Raw genomic sequence first — 24,243 nt, 5'->3', positions numbered from 1 at the left:
GTTAGACAGAGCCTTGGGTGACGTGATTTAGTGTGAGGTGTCCCTGCCCATGGCAGGGGGGTTGAAACTAGATGATCTTAAGGTCCTTTCCAACCCAAACTATTTTATGATTCTATAATTGGTTATACTACCATTACTTTGAAGAAGAAATTTTGATGGAGTCGAGAATGTGCGAAAGCAATACACACAGTTCCTTGCCAAGAGAATTATTTACCTAGTTTAGCATTCAGGTCACACAGACTGCATTATGACCTTATTTCTCTCCACAACTACTTGATAGTTTGTAGGAGGTTGTAGTGAAGTGGGTGTCAGTCTCTTCTCCCAAGTAACAAGTGACAAGAGGTAAAAGCCTCAAGTTGCAGCAGGGGAGGTTTAGGTTAGACATTCAGAAAAATTTCTTCACCAAAAGGGTTTTAAAGCATTGGAACAGGCTGCCCAGAGAAGTGGTTAAGTCACCAGCTATGGAGGTACTTAAAAGACGTGTAGATGTGGCACTGAGGGACATGGTTTAGCGGTGAACTTTGGTGAACTCGGCAGTACTACATTAATGGTTGGACTCAATGATCTTAAAGGTCTTTTCCAACCTAAATGATTCCATGACATTCATAAATCAAAATTCTAGCATTATCTTTTACAAATTTAAGAAGTATATTAAAAACATACCTTTTCAGCAAGGATGTTTAATTCCCCTTTTGATAGCAGAGCTATGAATGGTCCAACATCTAATGTTGTTTCCGCTGTCCAGTTGTTTGGGAAACTGAAGAAATATTTTGGAAAATTATATCAATGAATAATATTTTCAATCAAAATTATACTAAAATTTCACAGGGTTTTTTTATACTGTATCATATAGGAAACACAGACATTCTATGCCAATTGCTTATTAGCAACAGACTGCCTTTTGTCATATCTCTGATAAACAGAGCATTAGTGGCGTTAGCAGAATTCTCAACATATCCAGATAAAGCCTTCAAATACTGTGGTAACGGAGCTCTCCCTCTCCCTCAATAGTCACAGTATTCTCAGCATTTCTGAAGGAGAGGTCTGTGAACACCAAGGAGAAGCGGACAGTTTTCCCCTCATTCTGAAAAGATTGAGTTCACTGAACAACTCAGGAAAGTAACTCAGTGTGGCACCAATCTGCTGCCAATGCTGCCTTTTTAAAACTGAGGGAGAAAACCATGAAACACAGGTGATGGAACAGAGGATTTAAATCATACTTTATTAGCTCTGTATTTTTACTGTCTGTTATCTGCAATGTCAGGAGTTATGGAAGGCAGATCTAACACCTTGGAGAGCCACATCTAATGACACCTATGCCGTTTCTGTATAAGATCAATTGTATGATAGATACCATAGCTCTTAAAAGAACATGCTAATTTTTTTTTTGTAGTAATTTCAGGTCTTAAAATCAAGTTCAGGTTCCATTCTGAGTGTTGATGGGTGTTTTAAAATGTAGGTACCTTAGCACCATGCAGGTTTGGCCTGTTTGCTTGATACAAATCTGACAGAAGTTAACCAACCCAGTTGGTGGTTGACTTTAGAAAGCACTTAGATAAATAATTTTCAGCCTAAAAGAGCCTGAAGAAGGTGGTAGTAACAAATCTGTTGGTGGTACATGATCTCACAGAAAACTTTCTTTGGTTTGTTGCTCTACTGTGAGGATGTTTGACTAGACAAGTAATAAACTAAACTAAACTATTTAGCACAGTAAATTATGATTCAATAAAATGGATCTGTATCAAGATTAATGCAGGGGTGGGATCTGGTGGAAAATGTAGCTATTCCATTACTGGAAAAAATGCTGACTAGAAGAAAGCTGAATGAGCAACTAAAATTAGGTGAATCAAGTGACAGTCATTAAGGCTGATGGGTGGTTAGAAACTATACATTCAGTCTTTTCAAATACAAGATATTTCTAAAAGACAATGCAAGAGAGAAACAGTACATTCTTGCCAGACAGGGGATGGCTTTGTTTTTTGCAGGACTGATACAGCAGTGTTCCAATCAGCCTCCAAAATCTGACTCACTAATGATACCTAACATGCTGTCTGCTTTGTTGCTTCAGGTGGTTGAACTTTATATCCTTCTGCTTCTTTAGCTCTTTCCCACTGACACAGGTGCTTGCAGTCATCTTAATTTCTCTTCTCACACCAGCATACTGAGTATCTCACCTCAGTTTTTCCATTCTTTGCATTCCTGCACCATTCTTTGTCTGTAACACCCTTTCTCTTGCCATATCAGAGACTCTCTTTGCCTGACCCTCCTCAAACATTACACTTTCTCTCCTTTTCCTCTGGGAATTAAGTCATGCAGGGTGTCCCTGGGGTGTATTTTGTTCCACAGTTATGTTACACACAAGAACAGAAATGTCCTTCTAGTGGAAAGAGACCCCAAGCTCAGTCAGTGACAGAAGTTCTTTGTGTTGTTTTCATTGCAGTTCTATCTGGACAAAGAAAATGGTTGGTATTTGCATGGCTTAGCCATCAGCATAAGCAAGGTGGTATATTTAATACCTTACCCATATAACTCAAGTAGTTTGTATTTAATTTCAGTCTTCTGCTCGTGGCTGAGCTGTTGGCAGAGCTTGAAGGGATGAAGGGCTGTTGCCATTGCCTTCAGGGACATTCTGCCATGTAGAAAGGCTGGAGGTAAGTGGCAGATTAAATTTCCAAGTAGGTCAACATCATATTCATCAGCAATAGAGCCGTTCTGAAACAAGAAGCATTTACCTTGTTGGTAGAGCTAATCTTAGCTCTGTATCACTCAACTCCATCACAACACATTTAAGCTCCATGACCCTTTAAGGAACAAAGACAACAGTTTGCATTGGCAACTTAATTACAATTTCTGCCGAGACTGCTTTATACTTCTTGCTTTTACCAATGCAACTGGTGATACTTAATAAGTACTTAGAGCTTTCAGTGTATTCTTTATCCCATATTGAAGCACACATAAAAAAAAAAATGAAACTAAATCTCCTGCCACAGTCTATCCAGGTGACTATCTGCAGACATGGTGCAGTTCTGCCTGGCAGCAGAGCCCTCACATGGCCCCTTATGACAAAAGAAAGAGAAGTTCTTGCTGTCAGGTGGCTTAACTCTGAGGGGTTTCTATAGCAGCTGTGAAAGCTCTAGGGATTATATGGCTGGTTAGTATGTATAAGGATGCAAATATTCACAACTACATCAAAAAATAGTTTCTCCTAAAAACTAGTGACTGCTGAACTTCCCAGAGAGCAGAATTCACAGAATCCCCTTGTACCATCTTCTCTTCCATGGAGCTTCCCATGCACAGCTCTACAGGACTAGCACTGCTTGGAGCAAGAGGGAACAGCTCCAGATGCAAACGGGTCAGCTCCAGGGTGTCCCAGCCTTTTCACTGTGGTCAGCAATGACATTTCATGAGAGTACTTTGTAAGATCCTTTGAGTCAAGGAAAATTGTTAAGGAAGCTACAAAAAGGTTTCTTTAGGCAGGGAATAACAACACAAACTATACATGAGAAAAACATAATACACATATATAATAAAACATAATACAGACTACAGATGGGCAAGTCAAGAATTTATGTAAATGGTGACTGACATTACTGCATGAAATGCAGTGCAATAACGTGTGCAAACAGAACCGCAGAAGGGAGTTTGGACCTCTGGAGGTCACCAGGTCCACGCCTCCTGCTCAAAGGTCAGCTACAGTAGGTTGCTTGGGCCCTTGGCACTAAGAGTTCCTCTGAGCTCAGCAACAGTCTAAAATGCTCTTGCTTGTGACAATGAAGAAATTAGCATGCCTTGCTATTACCTTGTGGGTTCTCAGATACCACCAGCTATGGTTTCACTGCACAAACACAGAACAGGAAAGCCTGTGTTTCAGGTTGCTCTCTGTATACAGGAGATCATGAGCATGTGCATGCAGGCTGGAGAGTTGAAGTAGGCAGAATAACTCTGTGAAGCACCACGTAACACTAAACAGAAAGAAAACTAATCAATCGCTCTCACTTAGTTTGGAACTGTCAGTGGCTCAGTACGGATTACTTATTTTGCAACTCCCCTCCACTGATGACCCCTCCTAGCCATACCTACCAAGCACTCCTGTACTTTTTGTAGGACAGCATTCTTTTTGTGAAGGCTTGGATTCAAAAGACTCATCTCAGTCTTCCCCAGACTTGCAACAAAAGGGACACACAAGGGGCCTGAAACATACTCCAGGTACTCAATCCTGCAGAAAGAATTCAAATTATCTCATAATATAAACCTGATCTTCATACACCCATAACCACACCCATAAAATCTGCGATGATGGAGAAATCATACTTGAAAAACTGGACTTGAAATACTATAAATGGGCCAGACCCAAAAAGTTGAAATTAATCCACACCTTACTTTAACTTACATCTTCTTCCAGCTCATGAGCACATGTGCCTCACTTCAAAAAAATGCTGAGGGTTGTAAATAGCTGCAAGTGGATGAAAGTGCTCTGAGATGCTTTAACACCATGTGAAACGAGACTGTCTGCAATTCTTAAACTTTTTTCCATTCCTCTTTTTATTAGGAATAATTCTCTGATGAATGAAGATCTGGTGGGTGGACTAAGGACAGCAAGTCATTTTAGACTAGGCTTCCTTTTTATCAAAGTCCAAGAGGCCTGCCAAATTAACAAAATGATGCTCTTTACCATCTAGAGTGGCCAGCAGCCTTTGTAAATAAAGCTATATCGTGGAGCTTCACAAGTCCACCATTACCAGGGTTGGTAGGCAAGAGTACCAGTTGACTTTTGATGGCCCTGAACAAGCAACATGCAACTGTTGGCCAAATAACTTGCTGCTGCAGCTTATAGAAAGCCTTGTATTAAAGTCTTTCTATTATTATTTTACTATTTTTAAAAGAATAATGCCTTTCCAAACAGAATGCTTTTCTTTCCTCACTTTTTTTTAGTTAAAATTATTCCAGGAAAAGAACAGTTCTCATTCCCTTTTATCCCTTTAAGCTTGTAGGTAGGTAGGTAGGAAGGAAGGGAGGAAGGGAGAAAGAAAGGGAGAAAGGGAGAAAAGGAGAATGAGAGAAAGGGAGAACGAGAGAAAGGGAGAACGAGAGAAAGAGAGAACGAAGGAACGAACGAAAGAAAGAAAGAAAGAAAGAAAAGAAAGAAAGAAAGAAAGAAAAGAAAGAAAAAGAAAGAAAGAAAGAAAGAAAGAAAAGAAAGAAAGAAAAAGAAAGAAAGAAAGAAAGAAAAGGGGAATTAACAAGTTGTACAATTCAGGAATTCGTATCAAGGTACAATTATTTTTTTTCTTAAGGAAAAAAGCTGTCACTGAATATTACTTGGCTATTTACATAAAGCAAAGTTTTGCTAACTTACAAAAATGCCTTTAAACACACTGAAATGATTTTAAACATATGAAGCAATATGCTTGGGCAGAGCCCAATGTCTTTGTTGTAAGATACTCTCAAAAAAATCCCTGAACAAATAAGCAAACCAAGTCTCACAACCTAGGGGAAAAAAAAAATAAAAAACCCCCACCCAAAACCCCAACACAAAATCCAAAGAAAACAAAAGCCAGCATAAGCTGTATTTATGTTACTTTTGTAATTCTAAACAAGTATGTTCAAAAAAGCCCAGCAAATGAGCCCCTTTCTTTTAGCGGACATCAGCAACAGTATAAGCAGCAGCATTACAAGCTTTTTAATCTTCACTGCTGCCACATCACTGCACCATGATTTAGTCTGGGCACAGAGAGCTTCAGGGGGGTCTGATTTCAAGGATGCAAAGGAATCCACAACTGTGACAAAAATGGGCTATAGTAAAAGACACCAAGTATTACCAACTTGCATTTGAGACAGATTTCAGCTACAATCAGTGACCACTTTTTATAAGCTACCATTTATTTGAATCATCAGTTTTCTTAGGGCTGAAGAGATTATTTTAAAAGTGCTCAGAAGGACTAGTCTGAATGTGGTGCCACAGATGAAGTAACTTAAGATGTAGTAAGATGTAACTCACGGAAGCACCAGTAAGAGGAATGGAGGAGTAGATATATTGGAGACTTTCCAAAACTTCCATGCCAAACAATTAATCTAAGAGCAACAAAACATTAATATCTTGAACATGTGGAAATATGGAGAAAGAAGGAAATTATGGTTTATTACAGTTTATAATTTAGCATATATAAAACTGCATATTATCTTCAAAGAGCATTTTTCTTTGGCTTTTTTATAGTAGTCTAGAGTTTTCTTTTTGTAAACATCAGAGATGAAACATCCTGTATTTGGGTGCATGAGAGCATTTATATGTTTTCAAAATCTACATATATTTCCAAACAGATTACTCATGAATTGGCAAGTATGATGACTGTAGGAATTTCTTACAATTTGTAACAAGTGAAGTCATCGAAACAAAGTATAAGAACAGACAAATTCACATATAAAAGATTTAAATGAAATATGTTAACAGACAAGCTCACACATACAAGACTAAAAAAAAAAAAGTATTAACTGAATTCTAATTTACCTACAGCTTGGCTATTAGATAGTATGCTTATGTACACAAAGTCTTCCTTTGGTTTTACCTGATATGGAGAAAGTAGATGAAGATTCATTTCAAAGAATTTAAAAGTGTTTAAAAAAATGTCTGTGCCCATACTTTCAATGTGTTGACAAGTTACTCCTTTCACAAGCTGTCCTGTGCTGATAGGAAAAGCAAAGTTCAGTCTTTTGAATGTTTAAGCAGGATCTAGTCCTTACTTCCCACAGCAATGTCCTAAAACACAGTTTCTTGACTGCCTCTCTTTCCTGTTTCTTGTAACTGAAAGGCTATTGAAAGTAAAGCCATAATCAAATTGAAAACATATTGACTGAGCTTTACACCAAAACCTCTGCAATCCTGATTTTGGATTTGGAGACCCTTTTTAATGAGGAAGGTGAATTACCTTGTCGCATCAAGGAATGAATAAACATAAGATAGTACAAAATAACCACATACTGTTTACCTCAAAAATGCTCCCATAGCAGAACTAGACTTAAAACGCCATTTCAAGATAGACTGTCATCCTTACCTTAGAAGATCAACAGGGTAGTTTTTCTTAGACAGTAATTCATACAGATATAAAGCCTGAAATAAAACCCACCATATTTAAAGTTAAGCTTAGGTACTCCAGTTGTAAGATACAATAACTAATGCAAGGTTTTTGCATGCTTAACTCTCTTATATAGTCTAAAGATATTTCTATGGTCCAGCTTGGCCAACCAAAATGTTTGTCACCCAGTGCTGAATTTCTTCTTCACAAGACAGGACATTGCTGACTGGCATTATAAGATGGTGTCCATGGCACACAAACACTGAATAATTTAGGTTTGAAGTGACCTCTGGAGATCATTTGGTTCAACCTTTCATCTTTCTGGACAGTCAAAGGGCTGACTGTACACGCAAATGTCTAGTATAGAGTACTGGAAAGAGAAAATGCATGTGGCAGAATCTTGAAGACATTTAAACTCAGCATATTAATCCTTTCCTTTCCATAGCATTGTCTCATAATTGCTGCTTAGGTTTTAAATGACCTCTGGTTGTTTACATCAAGATAGATAGATATATATATATATAGATATATATATAGGACAGTTCCTTCCTTTTCCCAATGTCCTTGAACACATATGTGTTACAACACTTCTATTCTTCTATCATACTAAACTGCATTGAAATGGGAACTGCATAATCATTTTTACCTGGCTTCTTCTTAGTTCTTTTTCTTTCATCATTGAAGAATTATACCCAGTCTGCTTCCATAAAGCAGGAAGAGATATTTCTTTAAAGAAAGCTCCTGGTATATCTTTGACTGATGAAGAAAAATCTCCTGATGCAGCTATCTAAAAAGAATAACAGATAATACATGGCATTTCAGAACGGATGCTTAGACTTACAGGATTTGTCCTTTCTATTCTGTGTAATATTTCTCTTAAGAGGATAAAAGTAAAACATGCTAGAATTAAAAACATCATGGAACTAAGCAAGAGAGAGCCTTCAAAATATATTTGGTGTTCAGAAAAATACATTAGAAATATTAACCATTGAGCTAAAACACGTATCTTGGTGACAACATTTTAAATCATGCCCTGCGTTTCTAATTATTGTGCTCATGTGCACTGAGAACCTGCTGCACTGTCAAGTTTATAATCACCTTCCTGAGGATCCCTTGTTGCTGTGCAGGTGATAAGTCAGGTAAGTATTGGGATGTTGTGCCTCGAATAATGTGAGAAAGCTCTTTGGGGTTCATGCTGTAGAATGACTGGGTACTGATACCAGTTACCAATGCGCCCATTTGACTAACATTATAAAATGATAAAACCTGCAGAGATAAGAACACAAACAAAGTTTTCTGGCTAGTGAACAGCAGATAGATATATTTTAAAGCAAAAGTTAATAAATCAAAACTATTATTGTTGAATGCTTGAAACATTTCTTGCCTGAGGATGCACTTTTCTTATATTTCTTCCAATTCAGACAAATCTGTCCAGGGAACAAACACAACAATTTTCCCAGACAGTCCTTTTTTTGACATTTCAGAGAGGACCCTGACTCCTTCCATCACAGCATATTTGAATATATAGCTTGGGATCTCTGCTCATGCAAATTCTGCTTAGGGTAGTGACGGAGACAAAACACTATATACAACTGCCAAATACAAATAGTAATTCTCTCTGTTACTAGAGAATTACTCTGGCAGGTACACTCTTGGATGTTTTAATTTAATTTGATTTAAACAAATTTTTCACACCACTAACAGTACTAAACTTTTCAAGATCTACAGTTACTGTTGAGAAAAAGCCATTTCACTTTCAAAAATAAAAGGTAGGAAAGCTGTTATCAGAGGTACCTTTTCATAAGAGAGATATTTACTGGATAAAATCATAACTTGGCTTTTTGTCCACCCAGATACTTGGTTTAATGTTGCAATAGCATTATGCACCGCTTCAGGTGACAAAGATTCCAGCTGACTTGAAGTTAGTCCAACTACAGCATCTGACAGAGATCCAAGGATATCATTCAATGTCTGGTTTTGCATGGCAATGTCCAGGAGTTGAGATTTGAGCTAAAGCAAGCAAATAAACAAACAAAAAAGCAGATGGGGAATAAAAGATTTTCAAGAACCAATTTCTGTTATCACCCAAACATTTAAACAGAGGTTCTGGAATAGGCATTGGCAACCATTTAGTGACCACACTTCATAAAAATTAAAAATAGAACCACAGTTATGAAAGGAATATGGAACAGGAGGAAACAGAATGAAAAAAAAGAATGAGCAGTGTTTAAAAAAAGGAAGGACTTTTATTCTTTGCAGTATATGCTCAAGAACTATTTCTACTTATCTTTGACATGCCAGTAATTTTTCACTCTTTTCCTTCTATATTCAAGAATAAAGTCCCTTCTCCCCTCTTTTCAAGATTAGATTAGGCAAGAAGAAGTACAGTACACACCTTCTGAACCTCGGCCTGAAAACCTCTCAGTTGATTACACTTAATCATTTGATGAAGTAGAGCCCGGGCCACAGCTGCATCCGTCTGTTCCATGTCATCATAAAAGCAAACCAATAAACCTAGCCTATATAGAAGAAATACTTCAGCTAACTTCTGACATAAAAGGTGTCACTCTCAGGAAACTGAAATACAGTGTGGTACACCCTACTTGTGCTCAAAACTTGAGTCATTTCTGTTTGTCGTCAGTGCGTTAAACTGCAATCCTTAAAACTCCACATAGCCTGAAACTGGGAGACATATGCACTGTATTCAGCTGAACTCTACCTAAAATTACTTGTGCTGTCAAAAATTTAAGTTTCCTAGTTCTGGAGTCCATGGCTGGATTTTTCCAGCTAATGCTTCCCCTTCCCTTGGCAGAATTTGCAGTGTAATCTCCACTTTGAAAGGGATGGAGGGCTATTTAGTAAGTCACTAGAAGTGGCTTGGTGAGTTCTTACCTGGATTGATGGGATGTTTTGAACTCCAAATCCTGCTTGGATTTCACATGCAACATAACTCATTCATGTGTCAGAGTTGCAGCTAGAGCATTAGAGAGCCCCTAGCACTTCATGTTTAAACAAAGCCTGCTGCGTTAAACATCAAAAATATGACTGGCCAGTGCAACTGGCCAGTGCACGAAGACCTGTCCAATTCAACACTGGTTTGGAGAATCTGCACTGAGGGTCACTGTCTCAGTTGTGCTAGCACAGCAGTTTGCAAGGCAGCATTATGAACTAGATGTGGAGCTTGTTTTCCTTCACAGTATCAGTGCTGTATTATTTAAGTTAGCATTTCCATTATCCTCTGTAATACACAACCACAGCCATACTTGGTGGAGAGAAGTAGTCATGCCACCAAGGGTAAGCATCTACTGTAGGTGACCTTCCGACTTAGGCCTGCTGCTTATTTACTGCCATTACCTGCACCCCTGCAAAGAAAGAGGTCTGAAGTGTGTATCTCTTTCTCTGGACTTAAAATTTCATAGTGATGGTGATGAATTCATTTGTAGGAAGCCTAAATCAATCCCTATGTCCCTGAAAAATCTTAGCCTTTGCTTTCAGAATTTACTCAGAACTAGAACCTATAAAGACATGGCCAAAGCCCAGCTTTCCTGCTGTGGTCTCTGTTCTTTAGCAGTTCAGTAATGCAGGTATAGGCAGAGTCTAGGCAATAATGTCCAGATGTGAACTAAATCAACAGTGGACAATGCTGCAGCACTATCACAAGCTAAGTAAAATTCTGCAGAAAGGCTTAGCTTTTAGTTCCTTTAGTCCCTCAACAACAACCTGCTCAGCAATATAATAAAACACTGCTTCAGCAGCCCATCAGAATTCATGCGACATCATCAAACTAACATACAAATCAAAAAAAAATCTATAACAGCATTTTTATAAGAAATAATTACCTTCTGATGCACTATTGCATAGCCTCCAAGAGCTCTTCATCTCCTCTGGGACTAGCAGCAATGAATAATACTACTTCTTTAAAGTAAAAGTGCATTTAAATCATCAGTATGGTTAAAATGAGTAATATAAAATAAGTGTGTTGTAAAAATGGAATATATTAAGGATTATGGAGCACGACATTTCTCTCATCTGTGAGAACGTGGCACCTCTTGTGAGTGGTAGAATGATCTTTAAGATTTCTGACATTGGAATTTAGAGTGTGGGCATAATTCTTCTCTCGCTCACACCTCCGACAACCAGCAGTATTTCATGGAAGTGCGTGAATTACATTGCAATAATGATAGGAGCTCTGAAGCCATAAAGCATATTCTCCATTAGTTTAAAACTCCAAGGTATCCCCCAAGGAGACTACAAATAACTTCACAGACAGTGGTGTCTTGGGACTAAATACATTCCCCTGATAGAACAGCATAAATGCAAATGTGGAGTACAGCACTTCCTCACAGATAGCTCACACTCACTGCGTATTTATGAGTAAGAGCAGTTTATTTTGGGGTTTTGTTATTGTTAAAATAAGTTCAGTGCTGATTTGACAGCCCTGAAAATCCAGTTTCCTGCTTAGACACATAACAGTTACATTCATTTAAACATGGCTCATCTCTACCCTTCAGGACAGGCTTTAGATCTCTTCACTTTGCAACCTTTCTGGTGACACCCATCTAATTTAAAATGCACCTGCAGTCCTGGCTGGCATGAACTAAGATTTCCTCCTTCAATCTTAACTGTAACATGATTTCCACAAAACACCTCCATCTTCTGTGATTCAAACAGCCAAGTGAACTCACATCCCTCCATCCCAAATTATTTTATTGCTGTACTGTATAATGTGATGGAACTCTGATTGGGTCCTCCAGATACTGCTGTTGTCCTCCTATGAATACTACAGACAACTCCTCACTGTGAAGCAGGAGACAAAGCATTAGCTAATTAGGCACACTGCCAAATTTTCATAAAGCAGCAATTCTTCACTGTTGCTAAACAGGGTTGGATTTCAGCCTAGATTTTTCTGCTGGAAGGAAAAAGCTATGCCACATCAACAGTTTCATCATCTACTTATTGCTCCTCTCTCTCCTCCTTACTTATTCATTGTCTCCATACAGAGCCATAAAAGAAAAGGAAAAGCAATCTTGCCTGTAGATAGTTGAAGTGTTTCTCATATCAAATCCTGATGAGTTTATTCTTTCCAGGAAGCCTTGTGCGAGCTCTGGTGTGATATCATACACTGTGTCCAACTGCTTTGTTGCATTGTCATAGCTTATGAATAGTCTTATCTTACCAGTACAAACAAAATTATGAGTCAGGATTATGAAAAAAGTACATCCAATAAAATGTTTGACACACTAAATTAATTGTCTTCATTCATGTAACAGAGAAAGGAAGAAGCTACATTTGGATAATGCAGTATTTTTGAAAGCAAAGCTGAGTGAGAAAGTCTCTGTCAAACTGTCAAATTACGTGCAGGTCTTCATCACTAGTCCCTCTGTATCTCTCAGTACAAGTCACAGAAGCCTGATCCAGATAAATAATTACATATTAATGATAGGCACTTTCAAATTCCAGAAATGGAAGAATATTTGCGTGGCAATGAATTTGGATTCTCTTTATATTTAAATAACTAAATTATATAAACTTTTCTCATGCTTAAATTTACACCAGTGTTCATACTGTTTGTAGCTGACATCACTTGACAATGATATAACCAACCATGTTTTATTACTTACTTCATTGAGACTAATTTTCAGAATTTCTTCCAGTGGGAGATGGACCATGTATCTTCCCAAAATCCATAAGCTTTCTGCACTGACCCAAGAAGTTGATTCATTGAACTCTGTTTCATACAAATAAATACTCACTACAATGTTAAGAAAGTAATTATTTTTCAAATACATTGTACCCAATATATTATTATTGGTAAATAATAAAAAGAAATCTGCAAATCAGAAAACTCCTCAGCAGAGTCAGGTTCCCTTCATTAGCTAGATTTTAGCACCACATTTTTAGAAGCCCTTACATTTTTGAATTTAAATTAAATACTGGTTCCAATGTCTCAAATTTTCTCCTATGAAAGCCATTAAGGGTTTATGTTGTCAAAGTACAAAACGGATAAAGTATGGGGCAGAAAAAATGAAACCACTAGTATTAAATATGGAGCAGCATTTTTAAAATTCCATTTTTCTAAACAATATATCAATTAAGAACACCAGGAAGGCATGATAAGTTGAAACACTTTATACATCTTATGTATTATTACTGATGATCCCACTTATTTCATCAATAGGCAATAGCAGTAATGGAGAAAATGAAAAATCATTCATACACCTATATGGAAATAGGTTGGCAGAAAATACAGAATACCACATAACAGTTAAAAAATGTCATTCATTCAGTAATATTCTCTCAAGGACTGAAAATGAAATAAAGATCCAAATAACCCTGAGAAAAAAGTATATGTGGACTAGGTGGGCACTCTGAGCCACAAAGACAATGTTTTCTCCAAGGTGTCAGAATCGGGATGGCTCAGCATGTGACACCTCTGAACACATTCCTTAGCAGTGCTGATACAACTCTGCTAAAATAAAAATCGGTGCACTTTGAAGAGTTCTGGTATTAAATGGCTACAAAAACCAGCCTATAAATATCAGAAGCTGAAAGACCCCATTTAGAAAGTGATTTTTTTTTTTTTTAAACACAGATCTAAGTAAGTGTCTTAGCTGAGACAAGATGATGCTCCCAACAGACCTGGCATGCCTCCAGTTTTAAATGCAATTACCTCCCATTACCAGGAACATTAAGAGAGTTGAAAGGTATGATAGAAAAGTTAAGCAAAACTAGCACAGTTTAAGGATGTTAACTGTGGCCTTTAGTAGAACAAACCTACAGTTACCAACCACAGTTAACAGCCATCCCTGTTTTTTAATGAATTTTATAATTACTTTTTAATTTTAAAATTAATTTTAATTAATTTTAAAATAAGGTACAAAATTCAACAGTTACTGTCTCCTGGTTTTGCAAGGCTACTAGCATGCTTCACCTCTGAACACCCCTGTAGGTTTAATATACAAAAAGCGGTAACTGAGTGACAAAACAGTTTCTTAAAAGGTTTGACTCTTAAGACACGTCATCTCCTGCCAGCCCAGTGATCCAGCTGCAGAGACTGCCTGGCACAGTGGGGAGATGCAGCATGATGGGGAAGCCCTCTGCATTCTGCACAACAGAGACAGGGTGATGAGCCCTCTGCCTCCAAAACCAGCAAAAATGCCTGGAAGGTAGCCCTGTAAGCACCAGAAATATGAGGCTTCTTTCAAGTTTCTTTTCTGATGAACTACAGAGAGGAAGATGCTGCTTGTGCAGAGGGCTGATTGCCTTCCCATGTGATCCCAGTGGTATCCATGTAAAAAGTTAAAGTGAATGAATCAGACTATTGCAGGTCTCCTCTGCTGTCCTGCACTCTGTGCTGAGTGGTGTGCAGACACACTCGAGTGAGCTTTAAACTTGCCAACCTGGATGCTGGTAGCAGTCCAGCTGTGCCTGCTCAGGGCTGATGAGTTCTGCAGCTCATACAACCACAACCAGCTGGCAATCACACAGTTCCTTCAGGAGAGTATTCACTCTATCTGCACTGCTTTGCATTTGAAGCAGCAATAAAGGCGTAAGAAAGGCATGGTAACTCTCAGTCCCTCCTGAGCTGGGTGACCTTTTACAGATGAAGGTTTCACTAATGTTTCAGACACAACCCAATATGTCCAGTGCTGTGGGGATTTCCCAGGACTGCTGAGGCAAGTTCTGCATCTTTGCTTCCCCAGTAATGAACTGGCAATGATACCATCTCCTAGCAGCATCAGAAAGTTCCTCTCTGTGACTTAATGGGTTACTCTGCTATTTTGAAACAGCAAAAACCCCAGGAACCAAATTTAGCTGTACTGAGGGAAGCAGGCATTTTGCGTTTGATTTCCAGGGAAAGAGGAAGAGCATACACATCTAAAAGTCTAAAATAGTCCCACAACAGCACTGCTGGGATGTTCAGTGAAACCCAAGTACTGGCTCTTACACATTAGTGCTGCTGCTGCATAACAGCCCCCTCATGGAGCCTGTCTTGCGCTGTTCCAGCTGTGGCACATTTGTTTAAGACACATTAACAAGGCAAACAGATGTGGTAAAATGCATAAGATCAGAATTAATTAACTTTGTCTTCATCTCATCCCTTTTCTGAATGAGTCAGTACCATGTGCAATACAACTTTCACAACATCCTGCATTTGTCGTATTTTAAACAGTGCATTGGCTAATGTATTCTGAGACAGATCTAATTTTCTACTCTAAATCAGAGTTCAGAAGTGAACAACACAGCTGTGCAGAGTACCTGACAACTGTATCCTGTTTAAGTCTTAGAAAAAGGACCTGAGTAGAGAGACTTTATGTATAGCTCTGTGCACAAGAGATGAAGAGCAAGTATCTTTAGAGAACTATTTGCTGTGAATACCAAATACATTGTTTACTATATTCAGGACAGCTACTCTTATACAGGCCTGTGTTAAATTTGAGAAACCATTCAATACAATGGATAGGTCTTTTGCTGACTTTTTTTCTCTTATGACAAGAAAGTAGAAAACACTTTGTACATAACATACCACTCATGTTATAGGACTTTTGTAGAATCTGCTTCATCCAGCCATACAGAGCTTTCTGCGTATTTGCTGAGGTTTTGTCATAGAGGTCCTTGAATACTGCTGATCTAAGTGATACAAGGGCGTGTTAGTTCAGTAATGAGTTAACTATCTAGGGTTTTTTTTAATCACAAACACGGGCAAATGCTTTTAGAAACAGCCACACATAAGCAGAAATCAGTATCTGGACAATAAACTAAGACCATATAGTAACCTCTTTTTAAAAGTATATATAGCCAGCAAATACTACATAGTTTTAATTGTGTCTGGAAAATAAATGGCTTACAAGTTTCTGAAAGCATCCTCTGGCAGAATGTTTGGGAGGTTCCCAATGACATCAGGTTGGAGATAGTTCACGACGGACACACGCAAAACCTGGCTTAGGATATCCACACAGTCTAGAGCACTCAGAGCCAGAAAGCATTTATCCAGTGTTATAAGGAACAAGGTCCTGTTTACTCCTGGGCTTTGAAATATTCTCTCTCTATTTCTGTCCCAATCAAGAATAGTATTTCCCATTTCCTGCAAGCAACAAAGGGTTAATAGAACAACTCTATGATTAATTCAGTATATTGTTCATTTTGAGGCCTGACAGAAAGCATTCTATAAAAAATATGGTGCTGTTCTCATGAAAAATACTGTTTAGTGCATTCCTTCAAATAATTTGTTTCTGGCATTGACCAGACAGCAGCTTGAATCTTTTGACAAAATCAAAATGAAAAACATAAAAATAATCCAAATGGCTGAAGTTATAGTGTGTGCTCTCACAAAAGAATGAGTTACTTGGAAAATGAAAGAATGTCAGAATTGAATGAGTATTATCTCATTATTATTTTTGTTTGAATAATTATTATGCTTAGTAATATGTTTCATAATAATACTAATTTGATTATGTTGAACACTGGATTATACATTGTTTGTTCTGGGCAGTCACCTTGTGCCTGGCGAAACACACTACAGGTCTCCCAGATTAATCTCCACCCTCAGTGATACCCATGCTGGAGGCCCTTCCTCCTAGCAGAGAAGATTCCAAGTGCTCTCACACACCAGGCTGTGATCCCACCAATGCAGTGAGATTCCATCTGCAGGGTTAATCGTCCCTGGGTGACACTCACGGATTTTGAGCGAGACTTTCAAGATGGGTCACACAGGGACACATCACAAAGGCAATGAATCATGTTATACTGCCTCTCCTCCAAACTGTCTAACAATTTGCTTGCATGCTCACATAACTAATTAATAAGATAAATAATTTCATCTTCTTTAGTCATTACTGCTCTCTTTCTAGCCACTGAAGAGAAGCAGATACTCCCTGAGAACAACTGGTCCTACCTACTGTAGATACTATTTTAAGGTAAATCATTCCCTGAAGATGTGTTTCTCTCCACTGATTGCAGAGAAAATCCATATATCCAACTGGGACTTGGCATCAGACTTTTAAACAACAAGAATTAAGTAAGTCCAGCCTTAGGAGTGAGGCCCCTGGAATCTAATCCAAGCCGACTCAGCAACTGCAATACCCCAAGTCTGGCCCTGGCCCATTTATTTGAACCATTGACAGCAGCTTTTCTTTTCCATAAGTGCAGAGTAACTTACAAGATGGTCCTTTCTGCTGTTGAAGAGATACTTCATTGCAGTTTGGAACTGCTGCTGATCAAGCTGTTGAAGTTCAGACAGTAGCTGCCTAGGCTGGTATAAAAGGTTCTTCAGGTAACTTTCTATGGACATCTGAAGTATAGAAAAATATGCATAATACACATAAAACTCATACTAGGGGGCATCTTTTACTCCCTTAAAATCTCTGCTTAAGGAGGGTTAAGCGTTTAGCTCCTGTATTGGCTGTGTTGTCAACAACTAGAACAACTATAAACACAAGCAGTAAACAAAATAAATGTAATTCTGAAAGACAGTAGTTTTAAAATCCTATTCTTAGACTGAGCCAAGTGGCATGAGTAAGTCCTCTAAAGTGAACCATTTAACACAGATGCCTCAGGTTCTCACTTCATAAATCAAGAATAGTAATACTTTCCTGCTTTACACAGCAGGGCTGTGAAAATGAAACGTTTAAAGAGCTAAAAAAAATAATTAAAAAAAATAATCATACAGTTCTTACTTAAAAAAGGAAGGAAATGTGCAATTAGATGAAAGGAAAAGTCTATACCAGGCTGTAAGGCAAAAATTCTCTCACATCAAATTGCATTACCAGGTAACAACCTCATTCCTGTTTTGAATATTTAAGCAGAATTCTAACACTGGAACAGAAAACACTGGAAGGCTCATTAGCATCAGACTGGAGTAAAATCCCTTCTAATTCCTGACAGAATTATTTCATTTGGAATTTGAGTTGAAACTGTTCTTTGTTGGTTTTTCTTAGCTTGCATTGCAACCAACAAATATTAACACAGATAGGTACCTGCTGCGTGCTTAGAGCATTAAACTGTTAATAAACGTAATCAAATGGGAAGAAGGCATGGTAATCTCATGTAGCTTTGGCTGAGCTGTGACAGTGAAATGGAACTTGGGAAATGGGTCAAGTGCTGTGGAGCTACACGGCAGTGGGCTTCTGGGAATGCCTTAGGCTCAGAGAGCACACATTTGACACCTTTATCAGGGCATGTGTGTGCCCATGTAGGGAGGATGGAGGGGTTCAGGCTTTGATTAGCAGGCTACAGCTCCACTTAAACCAGCTCATAGCTAATTATAATGGCCAGGGATGAAGAACAATGACTGTTTCCTACATCACTTCCACACTGACAATTTACAGAAACAGATCAGAGGAGCTTTAAAAGGTTTTGTAGGATGTTCTGGAGCCTCTCATTCCACCCACAGCAGCGCAAACTACCTCCACAGTCAAAATCTGGGAGAAACCTGCCATTCTGGGGAGAAGAGCACGTATATACACTCATTTACAATTTAGAAACAATAGCTGAATCTGAAAATTCCTAACATCTGCTTTCTATCAGAGGAAAAGCAAAAAATCTTACTATTACTTCTGCCTTGCATACCCCTGCAATCTTAGCAGAAAAAGACAACCAAAGCCCCTGTTCCTATTTCATACTTATCTGCTACACTGTAGATCTGTTAGTTACCTCTATTACTGATAAGGTAATTTTGGCTACAGAGATAGGTTGCTTTTTTAAATAACATTTTTAAATGGCACAAACCTGTAGGCTGCTAAGAGTGAACATAACTTCCTGCGCATGAAAATATGCCATGACTTTTGTAAGCATATCTGCTGTCCAGACATTAGAACTGTAACAGAAAACAGGACCAAAAATACCAGCAAAGTAACATAACATGTAAAATAGCAGATCACAATACAAAACAAAAAAACCCCCACTACTACTAATACAATAATGACATGAGTATTTAGCTTTCTGGCCTAACTATACTAATAGTCAACTGATTTAATGCAAAGAAAACACACAGAAGGGAATGAGGTTATTTTATCTACCGCCACAACCACCCACAAAGATCTCTACATTCCAATGTGCTGCCATTAGTACCATCTCCAGACATGAGACAAGTTGTGCTGTGGCTAGTCCGGAGCTATAGGTGTGCTTCCTGGCACCCATTATACCTCTTCTGATCTGCTTCTAGAAAGAAAGTACGGTGACTAATGTCTGCTTCCTTTTCCTCAGCAGAGTCATTAATTTCAGCGTGTCTTCTTTACACAGCCATTGATTTTCTCAAAGAATGTAGGAGTAGAAATTGCTTTTGAGGCTTATAGTGCTCTTTCAAATTCAGACAAAATTAGCAAACAATTCAAAAGTCACCAGGAGCTGGAAGTGGGAGAAATGGGGGATGGAGTGGGACTGAAAGAGGGAGGTGGACAGAAAGCTTGAACTGCATCTGATTTTCTTAAGAAGTCATTCTGAAACATATGAACAAAGTTAATTGTCACAACATTTGAAAACTGTAGCTAGTGTTTATTCTCAGTCTCATTCTGTGTATGTTTTTTGCTTCATCATGAAAACCATCTTTTTCCCTTGTTAAGAGGAAATAGTCCTTGCAGGAGATCTAAACCAAAGTAATCATACGTGCCAATTTTATTCTATCCATAGTGTTTCAGTTTGAATGTAAATGAAACAGATCATACCTGAAGTGCAAGATAATACCAAAAGATCAAGATGGTGAGAATAATACATTACCTTTGAAAATGAAGTATATCAAGGAGTGCTGCACATGAAAAATGGAACATAAAAAGTTATGGTGAGATACTGAGTTTTAATTCCTTTTAGAAGTATAAGTGGGAACAATTTTGTATATTACCATTCAGATATTTCCCAGTTATTACTTCCTCCTAAGAAAAAAAACCATAAATATATGTAATAAATTATTATTTATAGATTATAATATAAAATGTTAGTAGAGAGATCAAATAAAAATACTAACCACAGCTTTGTGTAATAATGGAGGCAAATCTGTAAAAGATTATCCTGTTACTGCAGTGATCAAAACTATATATATACATTTAATTTATTTATAAGTATTGAATGCAGTTTTGACCAAAGGTATTTACATAAAAACAGTGGAAAAAAAAGGGCAACATAATAAGCAATCTTGGTTAAATTCTTTGCTGACAGAGCTCCACAAAGTCAAGAGAGCAGAGAATACTGTCCTAGTTACTAAATAGTACTGCATCTATTTTACTACACATAGCTTTTTCCATCCACATGAAATACATCCCTCACACAGGAGATCTGGTCTTACCTTCAGTGTTTCGACTGTGTATAATCTCAGCATGATTCACTGACATCAATAAGAAACATATCTTCAAAAGTCTGGACATTTCTTCTAGTGCTTATTAAAATCAGAAGATATTTAAATTGAAAAGGAAAACATAAAGAACAGTCAAAAGGCAATATTCACACAAAACTTTCATAGCTATAAACCAGAGACAGACTAAGCTATGGAGTATAGATAGAGATCAGAATGATCTGAAAGTGCTTGCTCCCAAGTTTTTAATTTACGTCTTTTCCCAAGATAGAGATACATTTCATGCAAATACAAGTCTGTCAAGTGTGCACGTGCAAACAGATTTATTTCCCTTTTACCAAGCTGCTCTTTTAATTTCCTTCCTAGAGGCACTGTTTACTTACTAACCCACTTTACACTTCATATGACTTAAATGCAGTTTTGTTAAAGTGAACAAATCCTTTTAAATTCAGATAAAATAAAGAAATTGGGGGAGTGAAAAAAGAAATAGTAAACAAGCTCCAAACAAACCCTAAGCTTTCTCTAGCTTGTTAAGTTGCTTGCACAATTACTGCAGACCAGGTCTGGGACCCTCCATTTGCAGGTCTCTGAACTCAAATGGCTGGAGGGTCCAGCCCTCTTGCTCACCGCATGGCATTGCAGGGCGCTCCAGGCATGGAAGGTGAACGAGTGCTCCTCTTCCCTACTGCTGCCACTCTATAAAGAGGGCAATATCCTTATGCCCTTCTGAAGCAAAGGGAAAGTGACACATATGGGAAAGTTGGAGTTCAAGACCATGCCACTTTATTTAGATGGATAAAAGCTCTACTCACAAACATACGATAAACTTTTCACCATCAGTTAGGACATAGTTTCTATGGAAATACATGTTTTAGTAGTTCTTGCTATCACTGCTATAAAGATCATTGAAAGATAAATTAGCTGGAAGAGCAGTAACGGGATACCTGGAGCTCTTCATCAAGGTGTGTCTGATTCTCATCAGAAAAGACTGATAGTCTCACAGTTGTCCTACATGAAATGAATTTGTCGCTTTCAGTCTAGTTCCTGAAGGATAAGAATGCAGATTGCAATAACGCAATGGGATGGAAAGGAAGCAGAGACTGAACAGATCTTGCTGCAGGTATTTCTGCAGCCACATGCCCTCCACAGCGCCGAGGACCACAAGCTGCTTCAATCCACACTGCACTAAGTTTACTGCAGAGAGGATCTTCTGTTTCTGCACCCTCAGCCTGGCCCTCTGCCCAGCCATGAGACTGGTGACTGTGAGGTATTAGATGATGCCCTGCTCTGCAGATTGCAGCTTCTTACACTGGGATTAGTCCCCAGTTTTAATAAATTACATGGAGATCCCTGTTGGCCAACTGCACTCTGACACTGAGATGACTTTGTTAGGGTTCTCTCCCTTTCCTTTAAGAGTATATCTGAACAGACCTAATTTCTGCATTTCCTTTTGCTGTTGAATTTGGATCCATTCTCTTTTTTAATTAAAAGTTCTCTGCCACAGCTTGAGTTACAGATCTGAACATCTGATAAACATGAACGCCTTTTACGGATTGTTTAATCTCATGTTTCAGCAAGGTACTTTTTTGTGAAAACGCCTTTTAACAGCCTCTAGCAATACTTCAGTCTAGCACAAATACTTAACTTCAGTCTTTAAACAGGAGTGACTCAAACTGACAGATGGGGAAAAATTTAAACATTAAGACTTCAAGAAGCTATCACCTCTGTCCTGTTCTTGCACACACTGAAACCCTTTTAAGCCATTCTTTTGGGAGCACCACAGTACGTGTCTCATTCAGAAGTATCTGGTTTCCCGGACAATGAACTTTCTTGTGTTTGTTTCTGCCTTTGCCCTGTTAATTTTGCAGTAAGGTTTGATTACTTCGCATAGGTTAAACTATGCTACAAATGTCAATCTTGATTTGGTTATTCTAATTCATTCACTTTGATCAGGGAGTATATTTTACTTAAAGCATGCTAAATTAACATATAAGGAGATTAAATGCTAAGAAAGTGCTTTTTTATCCTGACTAACTTCAGTGAACAACTGGCAGGTGCAGAAGAAGTCTGCTGTAGAATAGCCCTGCTTGGTAATGCAATCTGCGGGATGAAACAGTTCCTCTGGCAGTGAAACAAGTCTGTTTGCTGAAGTTCACTGCAGCTTTTAGACAAGCCCAAATCACGCTGTGGGGATCTCTTGCAGATTACATCCAGTATTTCCCCAGAGATAGCTCCTTGCACCATGGCAGCACATGCTATGATCAGATCTCTGAGATGTCACCTTTGCAGGACTCTCCAGTTATGAGGAGCTCCCAGACCGCCTTCTCCTCTTGCTCCCTGAACAGCTGCTCTGCCATGTAAAGAAATCCTAGACATTTTATCACTTACTCCAATGTAGCTGCTGCCTTATCTGAGGCTTGATAACCAGAAAGCTAACCTCATAACCAGAAGTCTTGCTGATAAGTCCTTGCACAGCCAATGCCCATCCTCCCCCTTGCAGCCAAGCTACCAGCACCTCTGGAAAAAAGCACTATACGCAGTGATGGAACCCTCAAGGGGTTCAGGCTGGAAAGTGCTAGAGGGAAATAAAACCCAGGTAGAAGAGAAAAGTGAGCTGGTGGGTACCTGGGGAGAGCCAGGACCCCACAGCACTTCACCTACCTGTGCTGTGCGCACCTCCTTCCCTGCGCCGGCAGTGCAATGAGCTGGGCGGCTCCAGCCAGACCCCGAGAGCAGGGGGCAGGGACTGGGCCAGCACCGCCTCGCAGCCTCAGGTATCTGCATGGCAGCACCCAACCTTCCGCCAGACTGGAGGGGGAAGCCTCTGCTGGGGTGCTCAGAGGCAGGCAGAAGAGGAGGCTTCCCTTCCTGAGACAGAGAGCTCAATAAGCTGGGGGGCGGAGGGGAGGGGAACACAGGGTCAGGCTGGTGCTTTCCAGCATCCTGTTCCTCCCATCTCCTACCCCAGGCATGGGTAAGTGGCCCTGGGCTCCTCGGAGTGGAATACAAACTGACTGTACCTGGGATCACCCAGCGAAAGGGGGCTGCGGTTTCTGTGAATGAAGTTGTTCCAACTTTGTGCTGAAAGTTTCTGACTAAATCATGCCTTTGCACAGCATCTTTTTCCTGCGATGCAACACACCCAGTGCCACCTTTACAGAACAGATAGTTTTGTTAATCTCCAGGGTAAAATATGGCACATTGGTGAGACCACCAAAGTGCAAATTGTACCATCACCCACAGCAGGACAGCGACAAGGCGGTTTCCCCAAGCCTGGGAGTAATAAATTTGAACATTGAATTTGCAACAAATATTTGTTCCCTTGGATGATATGTTGAAGTATTTCAGGCAATTTACCTGACTACTGGATGCAAGAGTTTCTTTGCATGGGCTATATGACATTAATTGCACACAAATGTACTTTCAAGGCCTGGAAAGAAAAAGAAGCCCCTTCTTTGAGGCACAGTACACCCTTTCCTTTGCAAGGAACTCTGATTTTATAAGTACAGGTGTAGGTACAGTTCCTTAAGGCTACTCTGTACATTCAGCAGAACTAAGCAGGTTTCCAACCCTGCTGAATTTAAGCTTACTTTGTCCATAGCTTTTCCCTATTATTGCTCATGTTTTAATAAACGTTTTAATTCTCCATCTCGAGTGTAAGAATGCTGGTTTAAATAGAGGGAACAAAAATTCACAATTAAATCATCATTTAAAAAATACCAAACCATACCAGAAAACAAATTATTACTTACATAGCACCTTCTCACCCAAAACCTCTTAAAGCTATTACGTACCAAAGTCCTAAGTGGCAGGACTGAAAGATATTGGATGTGAAACACAGTCTCTCGTGTGATTTTCAACCTGTGGGATTAAAACACTGAAGTACCTTTG

General features: G+C 38.9%; 1 protein-coding gene and 1 long non-coding RNA gene across 2 annotated transcripts in view; one reads left to right on the top strand and one right to left on the bottom strand.

Annotated features, from left to right (window-relative positions):
• OTOA (otoancorin) overlaps nucleotides 1-23,369 on the bottom strand; it is a 38,312-nt gene extending 14,943 nt beyond the window's left edge. Inside the window, 20 exon segments of the mRNA XM_061367610.1 lie at nucleotides 664-757; nucleotides 2,522-2,712; nucleotides 4,081-4,216; nucleotides 5,999-6,072; nucleotides 6,564-6,681; nucleotides 7,050-7,105; nucleotides 7,717-7,857; nucleotides 8,169-8,336; nucleotides 8,865-9,080; nucleotides 9,466-9,589; nucleotides 12,102-12,241; nucleotides 12,692-12,798; nucleotides 15,598-15,701; nucleotides 15,920-16,155; nucleotides 17,230-17,361; nucleotides 18,798-18,885; nucleotides 19,785-19,812; nucleotides 19,906-19,936; nucleotides 20,029-20,057; nucleotides 20,347-23,369. Coding sequence (XP_061223594.1) covers nucleotides 664-757; nucleotides 2,522-2,712; nucleotides 4,081-4,216; nucleotides 5,999-6,072; nucleotides 6,564-6,681; nucleotides 7,050-7,105; nucleotides 7,717-7,857; nucleotides 8,169-8,336; nucleotides 8,865-9,080; nucleotides 9,466-9,589; nucleotides 12,102-12,241; nucleotides 12,692-12,798; nucleotides 15,598-15,701; nucleotides 15,920-16,155; nucleotides 17,230-17,361; nucleotides 18,798-18,885; nucleotides 19,785-19,812; nucleotides 19,906-19,936; nucleotides 20,029-20,057; nucleotides 20,347-20,425 — 2,292 coding nt within the window. The 5' untranslated portion in view covers nucleotides 20,426-23,369.
• On the top strand, nucleotides 2,437-4,901 carry LOC133219941 (uncharacterized). The gene is made up of 3 exons (XR_009727578.1): nucleotides 2,437-2,462; nucleotides 2,556-2,651; nucleotides 4,550-4,901. It is a non-coding gene; the product is annotated as an uncharacterized LOC133219941 (long non-coding RNA).
• Nucleotides 23,370-24,243: the final 874 nt, after the last annotated feature.

Source organism: Neopsephotus bourkii, unplaced genomic scaffold (genome assembly GCF_033783945.1).
Source record: "Neopsephotus bourkii isolate Nb327-2 ecotype Australia unplaced genomic scaffold, CSIRO-AGI_Nbou_v1 NB_126, whole genome shotgun sequence".
Classification (NCBI taxonomy): Eukaryota; Metazoa; Chordata; class Aves; order Psittaciformes; family Psittacidae; genus Neopsephotus; species Neopsephotus bourkii.
This window is presented reverse-complemented; position numbering and strand designations above follow the sequence as displayed.